Below are 22576 nucleotides of genomic sequence, written 5' to 3' on the forward strand. Positions count from 1 at the left end.
CACTCGACAGTGGCGCATCATAAGTGGAACTCAATGTTGCCTTTGGACTTTCTAACTAACAATCTTAGAGCGAGGAAAACGGTGTTGTGATCTGGACGACTTTTACATGTTGTTCTCTATTGTACACTTATTGAACACCATTTTCATATGTACTTATATTTTTTACGATGTGTAACTATATTTTTGTGTGTGTGCATTATTCATGTGTTCGATATTATTCTCTAGGTTTGGTTTGATCAAGTCGATTCTTTTTCTTATACGCAGTTACACTTTTCATATACAACAAAATGGGGGATATAATATGCAAACATATACATTTACTTCAAACTTAAAAATTTAATATTTTTTCTAATTCCTACTACATCTGTTCGATGATAAGGCATTTCAATTTATTCAAGTCAAAGCTTACGAAGTTTAACCAACTGCTCCCTCCATCCCAAGATATGTTACATATAAGTTTTAGTCAAAGTCAAACTTTACAAAGTTTAATTGGCTATATAGGAAAATATATTATCATTTATGATATGAAATTTATTTTAATATGAAAATACAATTCGCTATGATTATAATAATATTAATTTCATATTATAAAAGTTGCTATATTTTGTTATATAATTAGTCTAACTTTACAAAATTTGACTTACATGTAAAATTATGTGCAACTTTAAATTAGAAGGGAGAGTGTGTATAGAAGAAAATATTAACATATGCAATACTAAAGAAATACATTATGAAAAGATGATTTTTAGTATCATAAATATTGCTATTTTTTATCTACGACGTTACGTAAATTTGGAGTAAATTGATACGTCTTATTGGTTAGAAGGGAGGGATTAGTTGACTAGCATATCTGTAGAAACTACTCGATAATTAGGGGTGTGACGGCAAAGTTAGTGTAGGAAGGTACCTTTTCTCCTTCTATGGTTGTAGTAATGATGAACCAGATCTTCCTAGCGAAGAGGACTTTGGTTGCTATTTCTTGACTTGTAGCAACCACATCGGCAAATGGGGGCGGCATCATAAGAGGACTAAAAAGTCTTTTGTGGATGAAAATCCAAGGTCTATCCTTAATTGATTGTTCCTGGCAATAGCCTTGTTGAAGGCATTGTATTCAGAGGGAGGACTTGCTCATCACGAAAATCCAAGATCTGACCTTAATTGGTTGTGTTTGGCAATGACCTTGATGAAGGTATTGTTTTGAGAGCGTGAACTCCGGGTGTTGTCTTGCTAGTGGTTTATGTTGCATCTATAAGGTTGTTATCACCGTAGCGGGATCCTTTGTTTTTCTTCTTCTTCTTTTTATAGTAGGATTATGTGCATCCGTAATGTCTTAAAGATATTTATTGTTGCATAGGCTCGGTGTAATTTGTATCTTCGCAATATTAATAAATTTCCTTTGTCAAGAAAAATATAGGTCTTAGGATGAAAATTAAATTTCCCTAAGAGTCCCGGAATGGAAAGTGGACTTTTTTTTATTCTAAATGGATTTTCTTGAGACCAGTAGATTAATCTTTTGGGGAGATTTCTTGACTTTCATATGTTTCTCTTTAGAGAAGATGTCAAAGCCATGTATTAAAACTTTAAAAGTCAACTAACCTTTACATCACCACACTTGAATAAAATAAAATTACACATAAGTCATTGGGGACATTGGTGTCGTCCCCTCCTGCACTTGTGTCAACGACGCACCATAGCGCGAGGCACAGTGCCGACTCTAGATTTTTGAACCACGCCAGAGCAAGGAAAACTTTATTACATCGACAACTAGGTATTCGCCGGTCGAAGCTAGAAGATGCCGACAACAATGCCTTGTGAAATAGGTCATCATATTACGAGGGATCGATGACCACCCTAGATCTGCCCATACATATCCTAGAGGCCGAACCTCGCAGGGAAGAGAAGAAACCATCGTGTCGAGGCACAAAGACCACATCTAAAACACAGAGACATGACATAATGCACTTTTCCAAAATAGGAACCACGAGATGATTCCCCACCCTCCCCAATGCCACCGACGAGACCACCGCCCATGAGGTGGACGGGGAGTGGTAAAACCTTATTCTTGTTTTGTATATCGTTGTCATCCCCACAATGGCTTGGGTTGACTAGTTGCTAACCCTAAGAGACTTAACTACCACGCAACAACATAGATTTGGGGTCCCTTACCCTTTGGCTGGTAGAGTGGCCGCTAGCGAAGCCGCGACGGAGGACGAGGGGACCCATCACTTTGTCGAATACGATGAGCGGAGGCAAGGCGATTTTTTTTCTTCACGTGAGTGTAGATGCCATATGGCCGACTTTTATATGTTGTTATCTACTGTGTATTTATTTTACACCGGTTGCATATACTTTTTTTAAATGTATAACCGTATTTTTTCACGCTTTACTTGTGTGTATGATTTTATTTTGTAGATTTCATTTGACTAAGTCTATTCATTTTTTTAATATGTAGTTATCATTTTAATCGACAATGGTTGACCTTATAAAAATGCGGGGTTGCTATTTTTGTAAAATGCAAAGATATATAATCCCTCATTTCTAAAATGTAGTGCATATATGATTTTTGAAATGTCAAACAATATATTGTTTAACCAATCATGTAGAAGGAAAATCGACATCTAGAATATCATACCTTTAGTTTCATAATGACGCATATTTCATATGATATACATTTGGTATTGCAGAAATAAATATTTTTTCAATAAATTTGATCAAAATTTACATCATTTAACTTTTAAATAATCTTCTATGCACTACTTTATGGCAAAGGAGGGAGTATTTACATCGAAATTACAAAACCGAGGTATTTTTTTTGTTTCTATATTATTTGACTGTACAAACTACTCGACAATTTAGGGGTGTGGCCCCAAAGTTGTTGCAGGAAGGTACCTTTCCTCCTTCTGACCTTTTTTTAGATGTTTTCTCCTTCTGACCTTCTGTTGCCTTTCCCTGCTGCTTGCTATTCAACGGAGAAGTATAGTACTAGTCCATGGACCAGGGCATAACTCTGTCTTCCCTTTCATACGCTTCTTGCCTATTCAATGGCATACGCACCACCGCACCGTCCGCACGGCTTCGTTTTTGCCCCTCTGCCCAAGAATTCCCTGGTTGCTTTCCCTCTGCAGCTACACATTTCCAAATCTGCACACCCCGTCGCCCGCGTATATAAACCGGGGCATCGCCTCCGCCACAACCCACACCAGATCCTACTGCACCTGATTCAAGTTTCATACAGAGCTTAGCTAGAAGCGGCGGCGACATTAGCTTTTAGCTTCACCTTGTTCCCTGCTCGGCCTGAAGCGATGGTGCTCACCAGGGCCCCCTCCGACACCGACGTGTCGGTGCACTCGACCTTCGCCTCGCGCTATGTCCGGTCGTCTCTCCCAAGGCATGTTCACGTGCCATGCTGTTCTTGCTTCAATGCTCATTGCCTGTTCGTTCTTGGGACTTCCTGGGAGACTGACCGGCCGGTGGGCTTAAATTTGCTGATTTGGTGCAGGTACCGTATGCCGGAGAACTCGATCCCCAAGGAGGCGGCGTACCAAATCATCAACGACGAGCTGATGCTGGACGGCAACCCGCGCCTGAACCTCGCCTCCTTCGTCACCACCTGGATGGAGCCCGAGTGCGACAAGCTCATCATGGCCTCCATTAACAAGAACTACGTCGACATGGACGAGTACCCCGTCACCACCGAGCTCCAGGTACGCAAACAAAACTCTGCTTCAATTTGTGTGCAGCCACACAGAGAAGTTATGTGTTCTGTATACTGACGCGGTTTTCGTGTGTGCACGGGGGCATTGCAGAATCGGTGCGTGAACATGATCGCGCATCTCTTCCACGCGCCGCTGGGCGAGTCTGAGACCGCCGTGGGCGTCGGCACGGTGGGGTCGTCGGAGGCCATAATGCTCGCTGGGCTGGCCTTCAAGAGGAGATGGCAGAACAAACGCAAGGCCGAGGGCAAGCCGTTCGACAAGCCCAACATCATCACCGGCGCCAACGTCCAGGTAATTCAGCAGCCTCACGATCCATGGAATTGAGAATTGAGGATCTTGTTCTGAAATTTTCTGACGGAACGATGTTTGTTGTGTGTAGGTTTGCTGGGAGAAGTTCGCGAGGTACTTTGAGGTGGAGCTCAAGGAAGTGAAGTTGAGGGAGGGGTACTATGTGATGGACCCGGAGCAGGCGGTGGAGATGGTGGACGAGAACACCATCTGCGTTGCCGCAATCCTCGGCTCCACGCTCAACGGCGAGTTCGAGGACGTCAAGCTCATCAACGACCTTCTCGACAAGAAGAACAAGGAGACAGGGTGAGTACCTAACTAGCAGAGCAGCCCAAAAACAGAGTCACTCCGTCATGCCATATTTACGTTAATTGTTGTGCTAAATGTGCCGTGAATTTTCAGCTGGGAAACGCCGATCCACGTTGACGCGGCGAGCGGCGGCTTCATCGCGCCCTTCCTCTACCCGGAGCTGGAGTGGGACTTCCGTCTCCCGTGGGTCAAGAGCATCAACGTCAGCGGCCACAAGTACGGCCTCGTCTACGCCGGCATCGGCTGGTGCGTCTGGCGCAACAAGGAGGACCTGCCCGACGAGCTCATCTTCCACATCAACTACCTCGGCGCCGACCAGCCCACCTTCACACTTAACTTCTCCAAAGGCTCCAGCCAGGTCATCGCGCAGTACTACCAGCTTATTCGACACGGCTTCGAGGTACTTCATCACACCCTTCTTCTTCACCTAGAGCACATCGATCAATTGGTCGCAATTGGTGATCTGACACGATCGCAATGCAATGCAGGGGTACAGGAACATCATGGAGAACTGCCACGAGAACGCCATGGTGCTCAAGGACGGGCTGGAGAAGACGGGCCGCTTCAACATCGTCTCCAAGGACGAGGGCGTGCCGCTCGTGGCCTTCTCGCTCAAGGACCACAGCCGCCACGACGAGTTCGAGATCTCCGACATGCTGCGCCGCTTCGGATGGATCGTGCCCGCCTACACCATGCCCCCCGACGCGCAGCACGTCACCGTGCTCCGCGTCGTCATCAGGGAGGAGTTCAGCCGCACCCTCGCCGAGCGCCTCGTCCTCGACATCGACAAGGTCCTCTACCAGCTCGACGCGCTCCCGTCCTCCAAGCTCACTGCTCCACCTCCCGTCGCCCTCCTGCCGGCGGCGACGCTGCCCAAGAACGTCGTCGTGGCCAACGGGCACGTCAAGAAGACGGAGCTCGAAACGCAGAAGTCGGTCACCGAGGCCTGGAAGAAGTTCGTCCTCACAAGCAAGACCAACGGCGTCTGCTAGTGACTACTAAGCAGTCACAACTTACAATTAAGAGTCTCCACATCATGAATTCATGATCATGGTGTAAGCTACCCATTTTTAATATTTGTCTTGCTGATCCGAGTGAGAGCTACCGATTTTAGGCGGAGTTTGTAACCAAAGTTTTGCTGTGATGACTTTTATAATTTGCGCAGTTCGGCTGCACGTATACTAGTATTTTTATTATCACTGAGATGCTTTTGCAAAGTTGTTCTTTTCGGTGGCACAAAAGTACAAGCCATTGTGCCATTGTGGCATAGTGTCTATTAGAGTATCTCCAGCCGCGTTCCCAAAGCGTTCCCCAAACGGTGTTGGATCGAGCTCATGGGAGACGTGTTTTGTTCGTGCCACGTTTGGGGGACGTCGCTCCCCAGCCGTGTCCCCCAAACGCCACCCCAAACTTTTTATAACATTAAAATAATTTTTTTTTCATTTTTATTTCAATAGAGAGAAGAAACATTCCACAAACTAATATATAATTCAGAACATGGTTTACACAAACTAAGACATAGTTTGAAACATGGTTTCCACAAACTAATACATAGTTTGAACCATGGTTGAAATAAATATAAAATATTGCAAAATAACGAAACCTAACCATAGTTTGAACCATTTCGTGTGTTCGCTTCCAAGAAAAAACACTCTCAGGCACACACAGCCACCCAAACCGGAAAATCCAACTGTTGACGGTACCCCTGTTGGTTCTTTCGAGGAAGAACAACCAGAAACCTCCGTGCCTATTTTCGCTGCGAAGAAACAACACTCATTCATCGTCCTCCTCGTCGCTTTCGCCGTGGTAGTGTCGGCGGCAACGAGTCTCGTCGAACACCTTGACGCTCATGTCGGCCTCGCCAAGGTAGGAGAACATGAGCACGAATCCGGCTTCGAGGTGGTGGTAGCGCGCGAACTTCTCCCAGCCGATTTGGAGGTACATCTTGTCGCGCGCATCGAAGATCACGTCCACAATCCACCGGCAACAGCCACAGGCAGCCTCCCGCAGATGCAGCGAGGACGGCTCGTTGCCGGCGATAAAGTAGGCGAACTTGTCCGGCAGCCTCTGGATGTCGAGTGGGTCGCCCTTGAGGACGACGATGAACTCAAACAGCACTTGCCGCTCCTCCTGCATGTCCAACGATGAAGACGACGGCGTCGCTGGCGATGGCGAGCGTGCAGCTCTGCCGTGGCCACGACCAAGGGGTTGGGGAGAGAGGCGCTAGGGTTTGTGTGTTGCGGGACGATGAGAGAGCGACCCTTTTTCTAGGCCGGAGGGAGGCTGGGGAGCGGTGGAGCTCATTAACGCCGGCACGCAGAGCTAGGCGCGACGAGACGCTTCCCTGCGCATCTGCGGGAACTGCAACGTTGCTGCGCGCCAATAACTTCCGTAGCGAGGTAGGCGACGGTTAGGTTAAACTTTAATGTGTCGCTGACGCATCGGTCCCGCCACTCCTCGCCTCGCTTTTCGTTGTGTCCGGCGTGCCCCGAACGTGTCCTGTGTAGCGGGGACGGGCTCGGGGCGCCGAACACCGTATCAGGCCGCGCCGGACAAAAAGAGGCTTTGGGGCACGCGGCTGGGAACGTTTTTTGTCCGACGCGCCACAAATTTCTTTGGGGGACGCGGCTGGAGATGCTCTTATATGTCGGACAACGAGCTACTGAAATCCCATTGGGATAGAAGTGGATACATGGCGATGCTCGTCGGTTGGGGGACCGGCTACCTCCCCTCATTCTGAACTCACTTGAATGTGAGATCTAACCATCTGAGCGTTACACCATATTCCGCATAATCTTGAGGTGTGTCAGAACTCAGAACAATGTAAAAAATGTTTAACACTTACAAAACACACCAATGGAGCAAAAAAATTATGTGTAAAACAAATCCCATTTGGTGGCAACAAATCCTTGAGAAAAAGTTACAACACATGCAGAATACGTGTTAGAATAAAACCTATGGTTTGTGGAATCGGGGATGGTGATTCCTGGTATCTAAATAAATATGCAGGATAAGGCACTTGCAACATAACGCAACAAATTGAGTGTACACCCATGCAAGAAAACACGTACGTGCTCTCCCTGTGTAAATATAACACGTGGACATTGAAAACCATGAATCACTAACTTTTGTTTGTGGAGCTATGGCATCGCCTGCTATGATCTCGACCACTGCCCTCGCGTTACACACAGGTAGCTGGATCTTAATCCGGATACAAGGTTCACACGCATGGAGTTCGCGTGGGGAAGAAGGAGAGGAGGACAGGAGGGGGACAGCTGTTACAGCTATTTAGTTCATCGATGCCATCCTCTACTCGACTTGCTTCTTTTGTAACTCGGCTTCATTCGTCTTGGGCTGGCCCCCTTCAACGCCTTGCTTCATGGGCCGTCCCATTGCCCTGCGAATGTCTCTACGATGCCTGCGTCTGGTGGTTGGTGTCGTAGCATTCCCCTACCCTTGAAGAGCTGCTTGACCCCAAGCAGCCACACCTGGGAAGCGACGGTGGAGTTCTTCTTCCGGTTCCCATGTCGCCAATGATTCTGAAGCTCCTTCCCAAGAGATGAGCGCCTGTGTGATGAAGCCGCGAACATGTTTGATCTGAAACTGCCGCAGAACCTTACTGGGACACACTGGATCGAGTAGGATCATTAACAACTGAAATGAAGGACATGGATGAATCATGAACCTGGTTAGGAGGAACCAGCTTCTTAAACTCGGATACATGAAGAACTGGGTGTATCTTAGACCCCACTTGATTATGCTTGTATGCCATCTTGCCAATACGAGGCAGAATCCCATACGGCCCAAAATACTTGAAGGAGAGTTTCTGGTTTGCTCGTCGTGCCACTGACATCTGCACATATGGTTGTAGTTTCATATATACTCGATAACCCACTTGGAATCATCTCTCGCTACGTTTCTTGTCTTCCTGGTGTTTCATGCACTGCTGGGCACGCGTCAGGTGTTGCTTTACCAGAGCAGCATCTTCCTGGCATCGCTCAACCCAGCTCGCTAGTTTTGTTGGTGTATCGGCCCGTAGATTGATGATGCCTGGGTGCCTTGGCTGGTATCCGTAGAGGATTTGTAATGGTGTTTTCCCCAAAGCCGAATGGTAGTTTGTGTTGTACCAATATTCAGCTAAAGGGAGCCAGCTAGCCCACTTGGTCGGTGTAGCATGAACGACGCACCTGAGATATGTATCCAGACATTGATTCAGCTTCTCCATCTGCCCATTGGTTTGTGGATGGTTGGTTGTGCTCATTTTCATCTTCGTGTCAAAGAGCTTGAATAGCGCCTGTCATACCTTGCTGGTGAAGACAAGATCACGGTCAGAGATGATCATTGATGGCAGACCGTGCAGTTTGTAGATTGTATCAACAAATTTTTGCGCCACCGTGAGAGTTGTTTATGGGCGTGTCAAGGGAATGAAGTGCCCATACTTGGTGAACTTGTCAATAACGACCAGTATATGGTTGAATGAGCTAGATTTTGGTAATCCTTCAACAAAATCCATACCAATGACACTCCAAGCTTCTGTTGGGTACTGGTAAGGGATTGAACAGGCTAGGCAGTTTAATATGTTCTCCTTTGGCTTGCTGGCATGTCTGACATTGTTGCACATATGCCTTGACATGTGCCTTCATATTAGGCTAAGCAAACAATGCTTTAATTCTCTGATATGTTCCCAAGAATCCAGAGTGGCCTCCAACACCACTGGAATGTAGGGCCACAAGAATGGCTTGATGAGCTTCAGGATTATTACTAAGCCAAATTCGATCTTTCAATCGTATGATTCCCTGGAACAGGGCATAGCCTCTCTCATTTGGGCTGTGCAGGCTTAGTTCCTGTAGAAGTAGCTATGCTTTTGGATCTTTGAGGTATCTGATGTCTACTCACGCTTCTTTTCCTGTAGACAGTGGTTGGCCTCCAAGAGCAGAGGTTTGTAGAACAGCAACAAGTTTTCCCTTAAGTGGATCACCCAAGGTTTATCGAGCTCAGGTAGGAAGAGGTCAAAGATATCCCTCTCATGCAACCCTGCAACCACAAAGCAAGAAGTCTCTTGTGTCCCCAACACACCCAATAGGTGCACTAGTTCGGCGAAGAGATAGTGAAATACAGGTGGTATGAATAAATATGAGCAGTAGTAACGGCACCAGAAAATAGCTTGATGCTACAACTGCCGTATGGTTGATGGTGGTAATATTGCAGGCAGTACAGATGCAGTAAAACAGTAAACAAGCAGTGATTTCAGTATTTGGGAACAAGGCCTAGGGATCATACTTTCACTAGTGGACACTCTCAACATTGCAATCATAAAAGAATATAAATATAAGCACTTCACTATGCTATTCCGAATTACTCTCTGGCAAGATAACGAACTCTAATTCATCATGTAGGCAAACCTTAAAGATGTATTCCCAAGTACTAATGAACACCCCACGCTGTCACTTTGAGCATTCATAGGAGGTACTAACACACCACAATTTCATAGAGACATCCAACTCAAATCATAACTCAGTGAATAAGTATTCTGTAAAATATAGCCTAAGAGACCCACACGGTGCACACACTGTCACCTTTACACACGTGGGACAAGGAGTCTCCGGAGATCACATAAGCAAAATTCACTTGACTAGCATAACGACATCTAGATTACAAGCATCATCATATGAATCTCAATCATGCAAGGCACCTCATGAGATTATTGTATTGAAGTACATACGGAGAGAGATGAACCACATAGCTACCGGTACAACCCTTAGCCTCGATGGAGAACTACTCCCTCCTCATGGGAGACAGCAGCGGTGATGAAGATGGCGGTGGTGTCGATGGAGGAGCCTTCCGGGGGCACTTCCCCGTCCCGGTGGTGTGCCGGAACAGAGACTCCTGTCCCCCAGATCTTGGCTTCGCGATGGCGGCGGCTCTGGAAGGTTTCTCGTACCGTGGCTTTTCCGTATCGAAGATTTAGGTCAGGGACCTTTATATAGGCGAAGAGGCGGAGTCGGAGGGCTGACGAGGCGACGACACAACAGGGGGGCGCGGCCCCCCTCTGGCCGCGCCAGGGTGTCATCTAGTGGCCCTGTTGTAACATCCCAAATTTCAATAAAAGAAAGTTAGAGGAATTCCAGAGAGCAAAATTTCAAACCAACAAAAACTTTTCAAATTGCATATAGTGCCATGCATAGGACTTGTGCATCTGCTTGATATGCCATGATGAGTGTTATTATGTGTATAAGCTAAACCCTAAAACCCTAATGTGATCTTGAGAAGATCCCCAACCAAATAAATCAAAAAGAGGAAGAAAATCAAATGAAGGAAAAACCTTAAAACCCTCACATATGCCCTATGGCATTTTTATAAATTTTGACCCTAGACCAATTTGGTCTTCACCATTAGTTGAATAATGTTACTAAACACTTATTACAACTTTTGGAATCAAACAATCACAAATCAAATGATTTTCAAATACAAAATGGGCTCACATATGATAATGGTCAAATCTGCCAATTATAGTCTGATCACTACTTTGAGCCTTTGCAATTCAAAATTTTCAAACTAAACCTTGCTAACTCTTTGAACCACATCCAAGACAACATCAAGGTGAACACTTTTTGTAAAGATCACCATGCCAAATTCTTTCTTGATCATTAGCTATGCTCAACCAAAGTTGCAACTTTTTATTAAGTACAACAATCTCACACTTAGCCAAATTTGCAAAACTTTGAATTTAACAATTCCACCACCACACTCCATCACCTCTGGTCATTTCTAACTCAATGAAATACTCCCAATTCAAAACTTGCAACCATTTGAATTGAATCAAATTTAAACAAAATTCACAAAAAGCATCTATGTAACTATTTGACACTATTTGCAATAGTGATCTACCTCATCTAATCTACATCAAACCTAGTCTAAATGGTCCCCTGGTCCCCTTTTACCATCAAGGAAGCATAGTAAACCTAGGGAGAGGAGGAGCAAGGCTAGGACATGGCCATGCCGGCCATGTCGCCAACCCGACGACCTCCCCCTCTCCTCCTTCCTACCCCAACATGGCCCTGGTGTCCAGCATCGCCACCAAGCCTCTCTACCTCGCCTAGCACTCACCAGCTCGCCGTAGCCACCGTGGAGCCGCCGGAGATCGCGTGCACTGGTCGCCCCTGGATGCCGCTCGTGTCGCAAGTGGGCAAGCTCTGGACACGCGCCGTCCCACGCACTCACGCAAGCCCTGGACCCCCTACGAGCATGTTGAGCACCACCGTGCCACCGCGGACGCGCCAGACACGCTCGCGAAGCCAACCCGTGCCCGCCGTCGCCGGAGAAGGAAACCCTGACCAGCCGCAGACGCGCTCGACATGGAAGCAACGCGACCAAACCAGCAACCGCCCGACCGCGCTGTCGCCGCCAAACACTTCGCCAGGAACCACAGAACAGCGCCGCGCCCTTGCCTAGCTAGCTAGCTCACCAGAACCGCCACGCCATGGTCGACTTCTTCACTGCCCCGCAGCACCCTTGCGCGTCTATAAATAGAGCACTCCCTGGAAGCAACGGAGCACACCACCGCACTCGCCACCCTTCACCGCCTCTCCACCACCCCACCATTCACTCAATCCTCGCCGGAGTTGCTCCAATTTGAAGATCAGAGCCGCCAGTACCCGGAGGTCGCCGCCGTCGATTGGAGCTGTTCCAGGAGGAGCCGCCGGTACCAGGAGCTTCGCCGTCGTCCACAACGTCATCGAGCACACTGCCAACCCTAGCCAGAGCCACGGTTAGCCCTCCGACCCCCTAGGTCCGCCGCCAGAGCGTCGGGTTCTCGTCGGAGAAGACGATGAACCTCGACCGTCCGATCGGTTTCTAATCCAACGTCTCCCTTTAAAACGTACCGATTCGGGTTTTAATAGCCGCTGACGTGTGGACCCCACGCTGTCAGCACGCCGCGCGTCTGTGGACCGTGGTGGGCTGGAGTGGGCCGTTTTAATTCAATTCGGCCCAGCTTCGTTTTCCCGCCGGCCCTGTAATTCAAATTCTGTTTAATCAAATCCAAATAATTTTCAATACTGCCCAAACTTTGAAATTGAATAGATTTAAATTGGCTTAACCAAATTCAATGAATTTTATATGGTTGGAAAGCTAGTAAAAAGATCTACAAAATGGCACTGGTCCTACGACCAGATTATCTGTAGACCTAATCTGAGAAAAATAAGAAGGCAGGGACTTTTCCCTATTCAAATAATTATTAAAAATCAACTAAAAGAGATATTAAGTTAATTCCAATTCTAATAACTCACATTTGACTTACACTAATTGTTTATGCAAGAAAATGGTGTGGTCACTTTGCATGATCATACCCTAGTTTAATTAATGGATAATATGGCTAGTTTATGTAGTTGATACTGTCCAAAACTATTAAGTAAATAATATGAAGTCTTATACTTCATTTAAACTTTGTCTCAAATGAATTCATGTGATGTTTGGACCCCTGGCCCAAACTCTCTTATATGAATTACTTAGAGATTTAAATCATAGGTAGTATTATTAAATGATATGAGGTGATCTACCTCATTTAAATCATTTTCTCAAATGATGATCATGAAGGTTTGACTTAGGTCAATATAAGTTCATGTATGATTGTTGAGAAATTAAATCTTAAGAATATTTCAATGAGAGGAAATTATTCCTCAAGAACCCTATGGAAATTATCATTCACATATTAAATAAAAAGAAGTAAATTCTCCCCAAGTCACACAACCAATGCACCCAAATTAAATTAATTGTGTGCCTAGAATAATTTGTGTGATTATATGTGATGTATGGAATAGCCATTGAGTTAGTGAGTAATTATACTCGTATTTAAATTTAGACGCTAGCACCGGAGAGTACACGGAAGAAGAAGGTTGCTACCAAGAGGAGGAGGAGGAGAATTTTGAGAACTACCAAGGCAAGCTAATATTCTTGCAAAGTGCAAAGCCCCTTTGGGGCAAGGCACCATGAATCTTACCTTTTCTTACATAAACCTATCCCAAGTTTATACATTACAAGTTCTTATTTGTTTTCTCAAGAAGTTGCTTTTATAGTTAACTTTGGTCAAGGTAAAGAAGTTTACTAGAGTAGTAAAGGGAGTCTCCCTCAAGCAAGGCAAGATAGCACCCCTCATGATTTAGAGCTAGTGCTAATGAATAAAACTTGACTACTCTAGATGGGAACAATGTGACTTGAATTGAATTTGAAACCTTGGAATGATGAAGCATTCCATTGAATGATTTTTGAAGGTGAATATGACAAAGAGAAGATGGTGATTTTTGATAAACATGATATTGGTTTGAATGCGACACCTTTCCAATATTAAGTACCCCCACAATACCTGATTATGGGTAGGGCTTAACTGGAAGTTTATGCATCTTAGTATGGGTTCCCTCTGAACACACGTCATAGGGGTTACGCTTGAGGCTGCCTCCGTTGTTGAGAAATGATGTGAAATCGAGTTGAATTGTAGGGCCAAGCCCTGTGTAGTTCCCAGGTTGACAGTTGGTCTTCACTGGGAGGCCAAGCTCATGGGGAGAGGTGCTCATACTAGGATTTATAAGTGAAAGGTTATGGTTGATGATCCGCGTACTGTGTTACGATGATTCGGGGTAATCCCGACGGATGAAATCAAATGTTGTGGCACAAGTGTGCAACCTCTGCAGAGTGTAAATCTATTCGAATAGCCGCGTCCACGGTTACGGACGGTTGGAAAGGCCATACAGTTTCCAATGTCAAATTCTTGAAAATGATGTTGAAATAAGATGGTGAAATGACTTGTGGTGAATTGAATTGAAATCACCACCTTAATGGTGGGAATGACACTAATGTTCCCACTTGAGTTAGTTAGCACATGAATAAGCTTTTACTCAAAAACTTGTGAACTAAAATTGGCTTTATGCAAAGAAACTAGAGCTTAGCAAACCTTACTAGAAATGTCAAGCACTTACATTAGTATTAGTTTGCGAGTACTTGAAGTACTCACGGCTTTGTCCCTGGCTATTTAAATGGCCAGAGTATGAAGATGAACAAGGAGATGACCAGCAGGACGCCTACGACAACTAGGAGTCTTCCGACGTCAAGCGTTGGCCTGTGGACTAAAGAGTCCTTGTATCTTACGCTTCCGCTATGAACTTGTGTTTGTTCGTTGATCGATAGATCAACTATTCGTGTAATATGGATCATGTGATTCCAATTTGTAAGACATTATGGTTTGTAATGAATGATGACTGTGATACTTAACTATTATGCCTCGCAACAACAATATTCCTGGGATTGCGATGTATGACATAATAGGCATCCGGACTTAAAAATCCGGGTGTTGACAAGTTGGTATCAGAGCCATTGTTTGACCTTAGAAGACCTTAGTTAGAATGGGCGTTCTGAGAAACTTAAATTTGAAAACAAATGAAGTGAATATTTGTGAAAATTTACTTACACTCTTGCCTTTGAGACTTTTCCAAAAATTTGATGAATCATGTTCTATCTTATTGAATCTACTTAAAATTTTGCCACACTTTGCACTCTCTAACTTACTCATCCAAATTCTCTTTCAGATGGAGCCGAATGAACCCATCAACACCAAGTTTTACCAGCTTGGGAACGGAGGGAGCTTGATCTTCGAGCACGACCTCAACGCCCTTTCGAACTTCCTCGAGCGCCCGCACCCTGAGTTCCACGGGATTCAGGTGGACGACACTCCTGGAGGAGAGTTGAAGTGGATCATCACCGCTGACTTGAGGGGCAAGATGGAGCCTCCTACTTCTGAGAGGATCCTCTTCTCCTTTCGTGAGAGCAACTGGCTCGACGGACTCACACGTGGCCTTCAAGAGGCACTTGCGCGCCTCTGTGGACAGAATGTGGTGCGCATCCTCGCTTCGCGCATCTCGTGAGGCGTGATGCCATGGGAGTGCCCATGGAGCTGCAGCCGCACCCGCAGTTGAGGCACCACGCTGAGCACCTGGACTTCATGCTCTACCAGACTCAGAAGGACCTCGACGCCACTCGTGCTTACGCGAACCAGACCCATGCTCACATCGTCGAGCAGGGTGAGGCGATCAAGCTACTCAACAACGACCGCAAGAGCCTTCGCCAGCAGCGTGCCAGGAAGGACGCGACGATTGAGCGCCTTCGCGCCAAGATCGCATCACTTGAGGCCACTCTCAAGGCCCAGGAGGATCAGATTCGGGAGCTGGAGGATGACGACGGAGGCATCGACCTTCAGGGAGGAGGAGCCTTCCTGAGTTACGACGACGACTTTGAGGAGGACGAGTTCACTGAGGAGGAGGACTACGAGTTCCTGGAGGCAGGACCTGACGACTACGTCCCGATCGACGTCGAGGATGAGGAGTAGTTGCACTAGTTTCACCTATGTAGGTGTGAGTTGTATCCCGTCCTTTGTATCGTAGCATGAGAATGGTTCTTAAAACCATTGGAGTATGAGTGTGTTAGTTTGTACTATGTGTTGAATGAATGAATGAATGTTATGTTTGTCATGAAAAGATTACAAGTTTTCAAATGTTTTTAAACTTACCCAAAATAAACCATAGAAGTGTTCCCTCTTATCTCATGATCTTCTCTATCTTCAGATGGCCCCTCCCAATCGCACCAATGATGCGATGATGCAACTGCTGCAAACCCTGCTTGCCGACAGGGAAACCGAAAGAGCTGAACGCCAAGCCAACATCGCAGCCTTGTAGAACATTGCCAATCAAGGTCCTGGAAATCATGACCACCCCGGATCCAAGCTCAAGAACTTTCAGAACACCAACCCTCCGGTGTTTAGCAAGACTGAGGAACCCCTCGATGCCGACGACTGGCTCCAGACTATGGAGAACAACCTGGAAGTAGCCGGAGTGGAAGCCAACGAGAAGGTCTTGTTTGCAACCCACTATCTCACTGGACCAGCCCACGCTTGGTGGACAAGCACCCGTGCCATGAACGGAGGTTAGTTCATGACTTGGGAGGATTTCAAGCTAAAGTTCAGCAAGTACCATGTACCCCCGGGTCTTATCAAAAATATGAGGGATGAGTTCCGTGAACTGAAACAAGGTCGCATGACGGTGGTAGAATACCGCGACAAGTTTCTTACACTGTCAAGGTACGCCCCCGATGAGACCGACACCGTTGAGAAGAGGAAGGAGAGGTTCCTGAACGGACTGCATGATGAGATGCAGACTGTCCTCGTCAACACCCCCTTCGCCGACCTTGAAGCCCTTGTCGACTCCGCCATCCAGATGGAGGGCAAGCTGAACCAAGCCAATGAGAACCGCAAGCGCCGCATGATGAACCAGAGTGGATCTAGCCACACCCAGATGTATCGCCCTAGCTCAAGCGGGGGTTTCACTCCGAGAGGCAATAACAACAAACCCCAGATGCAGAACTCGCGCCCCGGCTATCAGAACCGGAGTGGAGGAAACTCCAAGCCAGGAGGCTACAACAACAACTACTACAACAACAACAACAACTACTACAACCGCGCTCCGCCCAGAGCCCCCAACAACAACAACAACAACACCAACACCGCTCCCAGAACCGGAAGCAACGCCATTCCCGTTGCGAACAAGGACAATACCACCATCACTTGTTATGAGTGTGGTGTAGTGGGGCACTACTCCAATGAGTGTCCCAAGCGACTCGCCAAGCTCGCCGGCAACACCGCTGCACCTGCTCAGCAGCAACGCCGTGTTTCCACCGGCAAGAAGTTCGCCCCCAACAACCCCAATAACCGCAACGGCCGCCTCTACCACATGAACGCCGAAGAAGCCCAGGAAGCACCAGATGTTGTACTGGGTATGTTTTCTGTCAACCACATCCCTGCCAGAGTGTTGTTTGATTCCGGAGCATCTCATTCTTTTGTCACCGAAGACTTTGCATCCACAAGTAAAATTCAACCCCTCAGTTTGAAGCATGTTATGATAGTTCAAATCCCCGGATCAACCACCAAAGCCAGAAAATTTTGCAAAAATGTACCAATCAAAATCCATGATGTAGATTTCTATGCCAATCTAATCATTTTGGGAACCAAAGGTTTGGAAGTTGTCCTAGGAATGGACTGGATGTCAAAACACAATGGATTGATAGACTGTGCCAAGAAAGCCATAACCATGACTAGCAGCACAGGTATCGTAGTAGAGCATATCTCTGAAAAACTACCCAGAAAATTTACCTGCAACCAAAGTGTATCCAAGCCAACTCTGGATCAAATCAGGGTCGTTTGTCGTTACCCTGATGTGTTTCCGGATGATCTACCCGGTATGCCCCCGGATAGGGATATCGAGTTTATCATCGAGTTAATCCCGGAACTGGACCCATAGCCCAGAGAGCCTACAGCATGAACGCAACCGAGCTTGTGGAGCTGAAGAAACAGATAGATGATATGTTGGCCAAAGGTCTGATTAGACCAAGTGCATCCCCCTGGAGATCCCCAGTTTTGTTTGTGGACAAGAAGGATGGTGCAAATCGTTTATGTACGGACTATCGTAAGCTTAACGATGTCACCATCAAAAACAAATACCCCCTACCCAAGATAGAAGACTTGTTTGATCAACTAACCGGAGCCAAAGTTTTCTCCAAGATCGACCTTAGAACTGGATACCATCAGCTGAAAATCCGAGCCACCGACATTCCAAAAACTGCCTTTACCACCAGATATGGGTTGTACGAGTACAACGTCATGTCGGTTGGACTAACCAATGCCCCTGCTTATTTCATGAATCTCATGAATAAGATCTTCATGAACTTTTTGGACAAGTTTGTCGTTGTCTTCATCGACGACATTCTCGTATACTCCAAGTCCGAAGAGGAACATGAACAGCATTTGGAGACTATCCTAGAAACCCTTAGATATCACAAGTTGTATGCTAAGTTCAGCAAGTGTGAGTTTTGGTTGGAGGAAGTTGGATTCCTGGGACATATCTTGTCTGCAGGAGGAATTGCCGTAGATCCCGCCAAGATCAAGACCGTTATGGAATGGCAAGCCCCAACCACCCAAACCGAGGTCCGCGCTTTTCTTGGATTAGCCGGATATTACCGCAGATTTGTAGAAGGTTTTTCGAGCATCGCTCGACCAATGACCCAATTGCTGAAGAAGGACAAGAAGTTTGAGTGGACAGCTAAATGTGAAGAGAGCTTTCAACAGCTCAAGAGTAGACTGACAACCGCCCCAATCCTGATCATGCCCGATATCGCAAAGCCCTTTGACGTATATTGCGACGCCTCCAAGACTGGCCTTGGATGTGTGCTTATGCAAGAAGGCAAGGTTGTATCCTACCTTTCAAGACAGCTAAAGCAGCATGAACAAAACTACCCAACCCATGACCTCGAGCTTGCAGCCGTGGTCTTAGCCTTGAAAGTTTGGCGTCATTACCTCATGGGTAATCGATGCGAGATCTACTCCGACGACAAGAGCCTGAAATATATCTTCACCCAGAAGGAGTTAAACATGAGACAACGCCGATGGATCGAATTGATCAAGGACTACGACATGGAGATTCACTACCACCCCGGCAAGGCCAATGTGGTAGCGGATGCCTTGAGTCGACTGCCGTGCCAGATGAACTCCATGCTCGCAACCGAACAGCCCAGCCTGCATCAAGAGTTTGAACAGTTCAGACTAGAACTTGTTAGCGAAGGATTCCTAGCCAGCATAGAACTCCAACCCACCTTGGTTAGCCAGATCAAGGAAGCACAGAAGAACAACGCTAGCATCGACGGAATCAAGAAACAGATAGCCGCAGGAAAAGCCCCCGGATTCACCGTAGATGAAGCCGGAGTTCTTTGGTACAAAGAACATCTCTGCGTACCATCGGACTCAGACTTGAAGCAAGTCATCCTGCAAGAAGCCCATGACACCCTTTATTCAATCCACCCCGGAGGTACCAAGATGTACCAAGACCTGAAGGAGCAATTCTGGTGGCATGGAATGAAGAGAGAAATCTGCAGCTACATCGCCAAGTGTGACATTTGTCAGAGAGTCAAGGCAGAACATCAACGACCAGCCGGACTGCTACAACCACTGCAGATTCCAGAATGGAAGTGGGACTCCATAGGAATGGACTTTATCACCGGACTGCCCAAATCCAGCAAAGGCAATGATTCAATATGGGTAGTCGTCGATAGATTGACCAAAGTCGCCCATTTCATCGCCGTCAAAACCACCTACCAAGGCCCGAAGCTAGCCGAACTATACATCTCCAGAATAGTCGCCCTGCACGGAACCCCGAAATCGATAGTGTCAGATAGAGGATCACAGTTCACCTCAAGATTCTGGCAGAAAGTGCATGAAGGCCTAGGAACCCGTCTGAATTTCAGCACCACCTATCACCCTCAGACCGACGGACAGACTGAGAGAGTCAACCGGATACTGGAGGACATGCTGAGAGCATGTGTATTGGAATACGGATCCAAGTGGGAAGACTTCCTACCTTACGCAGAATTCTCTTACAACAACAGCTATCAAGCTAGCCTACAGATGGCCCCCTTTGAAGCCTTGTACGGAAGGAAATGCCGTACCCCCTGAACTGGTCGGAAGTTGGAGAAAGCCAAGTTTTCGGCCCAGATGTTCTTCGTGAAGCCGAAGAGAAAGTGCACAAGATCTGAGAGTACCTCAAGACGGCGCAATCTAGACAGAAGAGCTACGCCGACAAGAGACGTCGGGAGATGACCTTCGAGATTGGAGACTTCGTCTATCTCAAGGTATCCCCCTTGAAAGGAATGCAGAGGTTTCAACTGAAAGGAAAGCTCGCACCCCGATATGTCGGACCTTTCAAAGTCCTCAGCCGCCGAGGTGAAGTATCTTATCAACTGGAGTTGCCCGAAGAAATGTCGGCTGTGCACGACGTGTTTCATATCTCACTCCTCCGGAAGTGCCTTGAAGTCCCTGAGAAGACCGAAGTGTTCAAGAACATCGATCACCGATCGGTGGATATCAACCAGGACCTGACATACCGCGAAGTACCGATTCGCATCCTGGAGGAAGCTTACCGAACCACCCGCACCCGAAGCATCAAGTTTCTGAAGATACAGTGGAGCAATCATACTGAAGATGAAGCCACCTGGGAACGCGCAGACTTCATGAAGAAGGAGTACCCAGATCTCTATAGTACCTAACTTTCTTTTAGATCTCGGGACGAGATCTTTTGTAAGGGGGAAGGATTTGTAACATCCCAAATTTCAATAAAAGAAAGTTAGAAGAATTCCAGAGAGCAAAATTTCAAACCAACAAAAACTTTTCAAATTGCATATAGTGCCATGCATAGGACTTGTGCATTTGCTTGATATGCCATGATGAGTGTTATTATGTGTATAAGCTAAACCCTAAAACCCTAATGTGATCTTGAGAAGATCCCCAACCAAATAAATCAAAAAGAGGAAGAAAATCAAATGAAGGAAAAACCTTAAAACCCTCACATATGCCCTATGGCATTTTTATAAATTTTGACCCTAGACCAATTTGGTCTTCACCATTAGTTGAATAACGTTACTAAACACTTATTACAACTTTTGGAATCAAAGAATCACAAATCAAATGATTTTCAAATACAAAATGGGCTCACATATGATAATGGTCAAATCTGCCAATTATAGTCTGATCACTACTTTGAGCCTTTGCAATTCAAAATTTTCAAACTAAACCTTGCTAACTCTTTGCACCACATCCAAGACAACATCAAGGTGAACACTTTTTGTAAAGATCACCATGCCAAATTCTTTCTTGATCATTAGCTATGCTCAACCAAAGTTGCAACTTTTTATTAAGTACAACAATCTCACACTTAGCCAAATTTGCAAAACTTTGAATTTAACAATTCCACCACCACACTCCATCACCTCTGGTCATTTCTAACTCAATGAAATACTCCCAATTCAAAACTTGCAACCATTTGAATTGAATCAAATTTTTTTAAAAAAATCACAAAAAGCATCTATGTAACTATTTGACACTATTTGCAATAGTGATCTACCTCATCTAATCTACATCAAACCTAGTCTAAATGGTCCCCTGGTCCCCTTTTACCATCAAGGAAGCATAGTAAACCTAGGGAGAGGAGGAGCAAGGCTAGGACATGGCCATGCCGGCCATGTCGCCAACCCAACGACCTCCCCTCTCCTCCTTCCTTCCCCAACCTGGCCCTGGTGTCCAGCATCGTCACCAAGCCTCTCTACCTCTCCTAGCACTCACCAGCTCGCCGTAGCCGCCGTGGAGCCGCCGGAGATCGCGTGCACTGGTCGCCCCTGGATGCCGCTCGCGTCGCAAGCGGGCAAGCTCTGGACACGCGCCGTCCCACGCACTCACGCAAGCCCTGGACCCCCTACGAGCATGTTGAGCACCATCGTGCCACCGCGGACGCGCCAGACACGCTCGCCAAGCCAACCCATGCCCGCCGTCGCCGGAGAAGGAAACCCTGACCAGCCGCAGATGCGCTCGACACGGAAGCAACGCGACCAAACCAGCAACCGCCCGACCGCGCTGTCGCCGCCAAACGCTTCGCCAGGAACCGCAGAACAACGCCGCGCCCTTGCCTAGCTAGCTAGCTCGCCAGAACCGCCGCGCCATGGTCGACTTCTTCACTGCCCCGCAGCACCCTTGCGCCTCTATAAATAGAGCACTCCCTGGAAGCAACGGAGCACACCACCGCACTCGCCACCCTTCACTGCCTCTCCACCACCCCACAATTCACTCAATCCTCGCCGGAGTTGCTCCAATTTGAAGATCGGAGCCACCAGTACCCGGAGGTCGCCACCGTCGATTGGAGCTGTTCCAGGAGGAGCCGCCGGTACCAGGAGCTTCGCCGTCGTCCACAACGTCATCGAGCACACTGCCAACCCTAGCCGGAGCCACGGTTAGCCCTCCGACCCCCTACGTCCGCCGCCAGAGCGTCGGGTTCTCGTCGGAGAAGATGATGAACCTCGACCGTCCGATCTGTTTCTAATCCAACGTCTCCCTTTAAAACGTACCGATTCGGGTTTTAATAGCCGCTGACGTGTGGACCCCACGCTGTCAGCACTCCGCGCGTCTGTGGACCGTGGTGGGCTGGAGTGGGCCGTTTTAATTCAATTCGGCCCAGCTTCGTTTTCCCGCCGGCCCTGTAATTCAAATTCTGTTTAATCAAATCCAAATAATTTTCAATACTGCCCAAACTTTGAAATTGAATAGATTTAAATTGGCTTAACCAAATTCAATGAATTTTATATGGTTGGAAAGCTAGTAAAAAGATCTACAAAATGGCACTGGTCCCATG

General features: G+C 46.8%; 1 protein-coding gene across 1 annotated transcript; it reads left to right on the forward strand.

Moving 5' to 3' along the window:
* Positions 1 to 3133: 3133 nt before the first annotated feature.
* LOC127296263 (glutamate decarboxylase 1) lies at positions 3134 to 5516 on the forward strand. Its single transcript, XM_051326298.2, has 6 exons — positions 3134 to 3388; positions 3500 to 3704; positions 3807 to 4007; positions 4096 to 4310; positions 4407 to 4713; positions 4802 to 5516. The coding sequence occupies exons 1-6, from the start codon at positions 3303 to 3305 to the stop codon at positions 5303 to 5305; spliced, it is 1518 nt and encodes a 505-aa protein (XP_051182258.1). The 5' UTR covers positions 3134 to 3302; the 3' UTR covers positions 5306 to 5516.
* Positions 5517 to 22576: the final 17060 nt, after the last annotated feature.

The sequence above is a fragment of the Lolium perenne genome, chromosome 4 (genome assembly GCF_019359855.2).
Source record: "Lolium perenne isolate Kyuss_39 chromosome 4, Kyuss_2.0, whole genome shotgun sequence".
Taxonomy (NCBI): Eukaryota; Viridiplantae; Streptophyta; class Magnoliopsida; order Poales; family Poaceae; genus Lolium; species Lolium perenne.

Bases quoted from the DNA above. Each gene is read 5' to 3' on its own strand.
- LOC127296263 (XM_051326298.2), top strand. From the start codon at position 3,303: ATGGTGCTCACCAGGGCCCCCTCCGACACCGACGTGTCGGTGCACTCG. The intron at 3,705-3,806 runs GTACGCAAACAA...GGGGCATTGCAG, and splicing joins CCGTCACCACCGAGCTCCAG to AATCGGTGCGTGAACATGAT. The intron at 4,008-4,095 runs GTAATTCAGCAG...TGTTGTGTGTAG, and splicing joins TCACCGGCGCCAACGTCCAG to GTTTGCTGGGAGAAGTTCGC.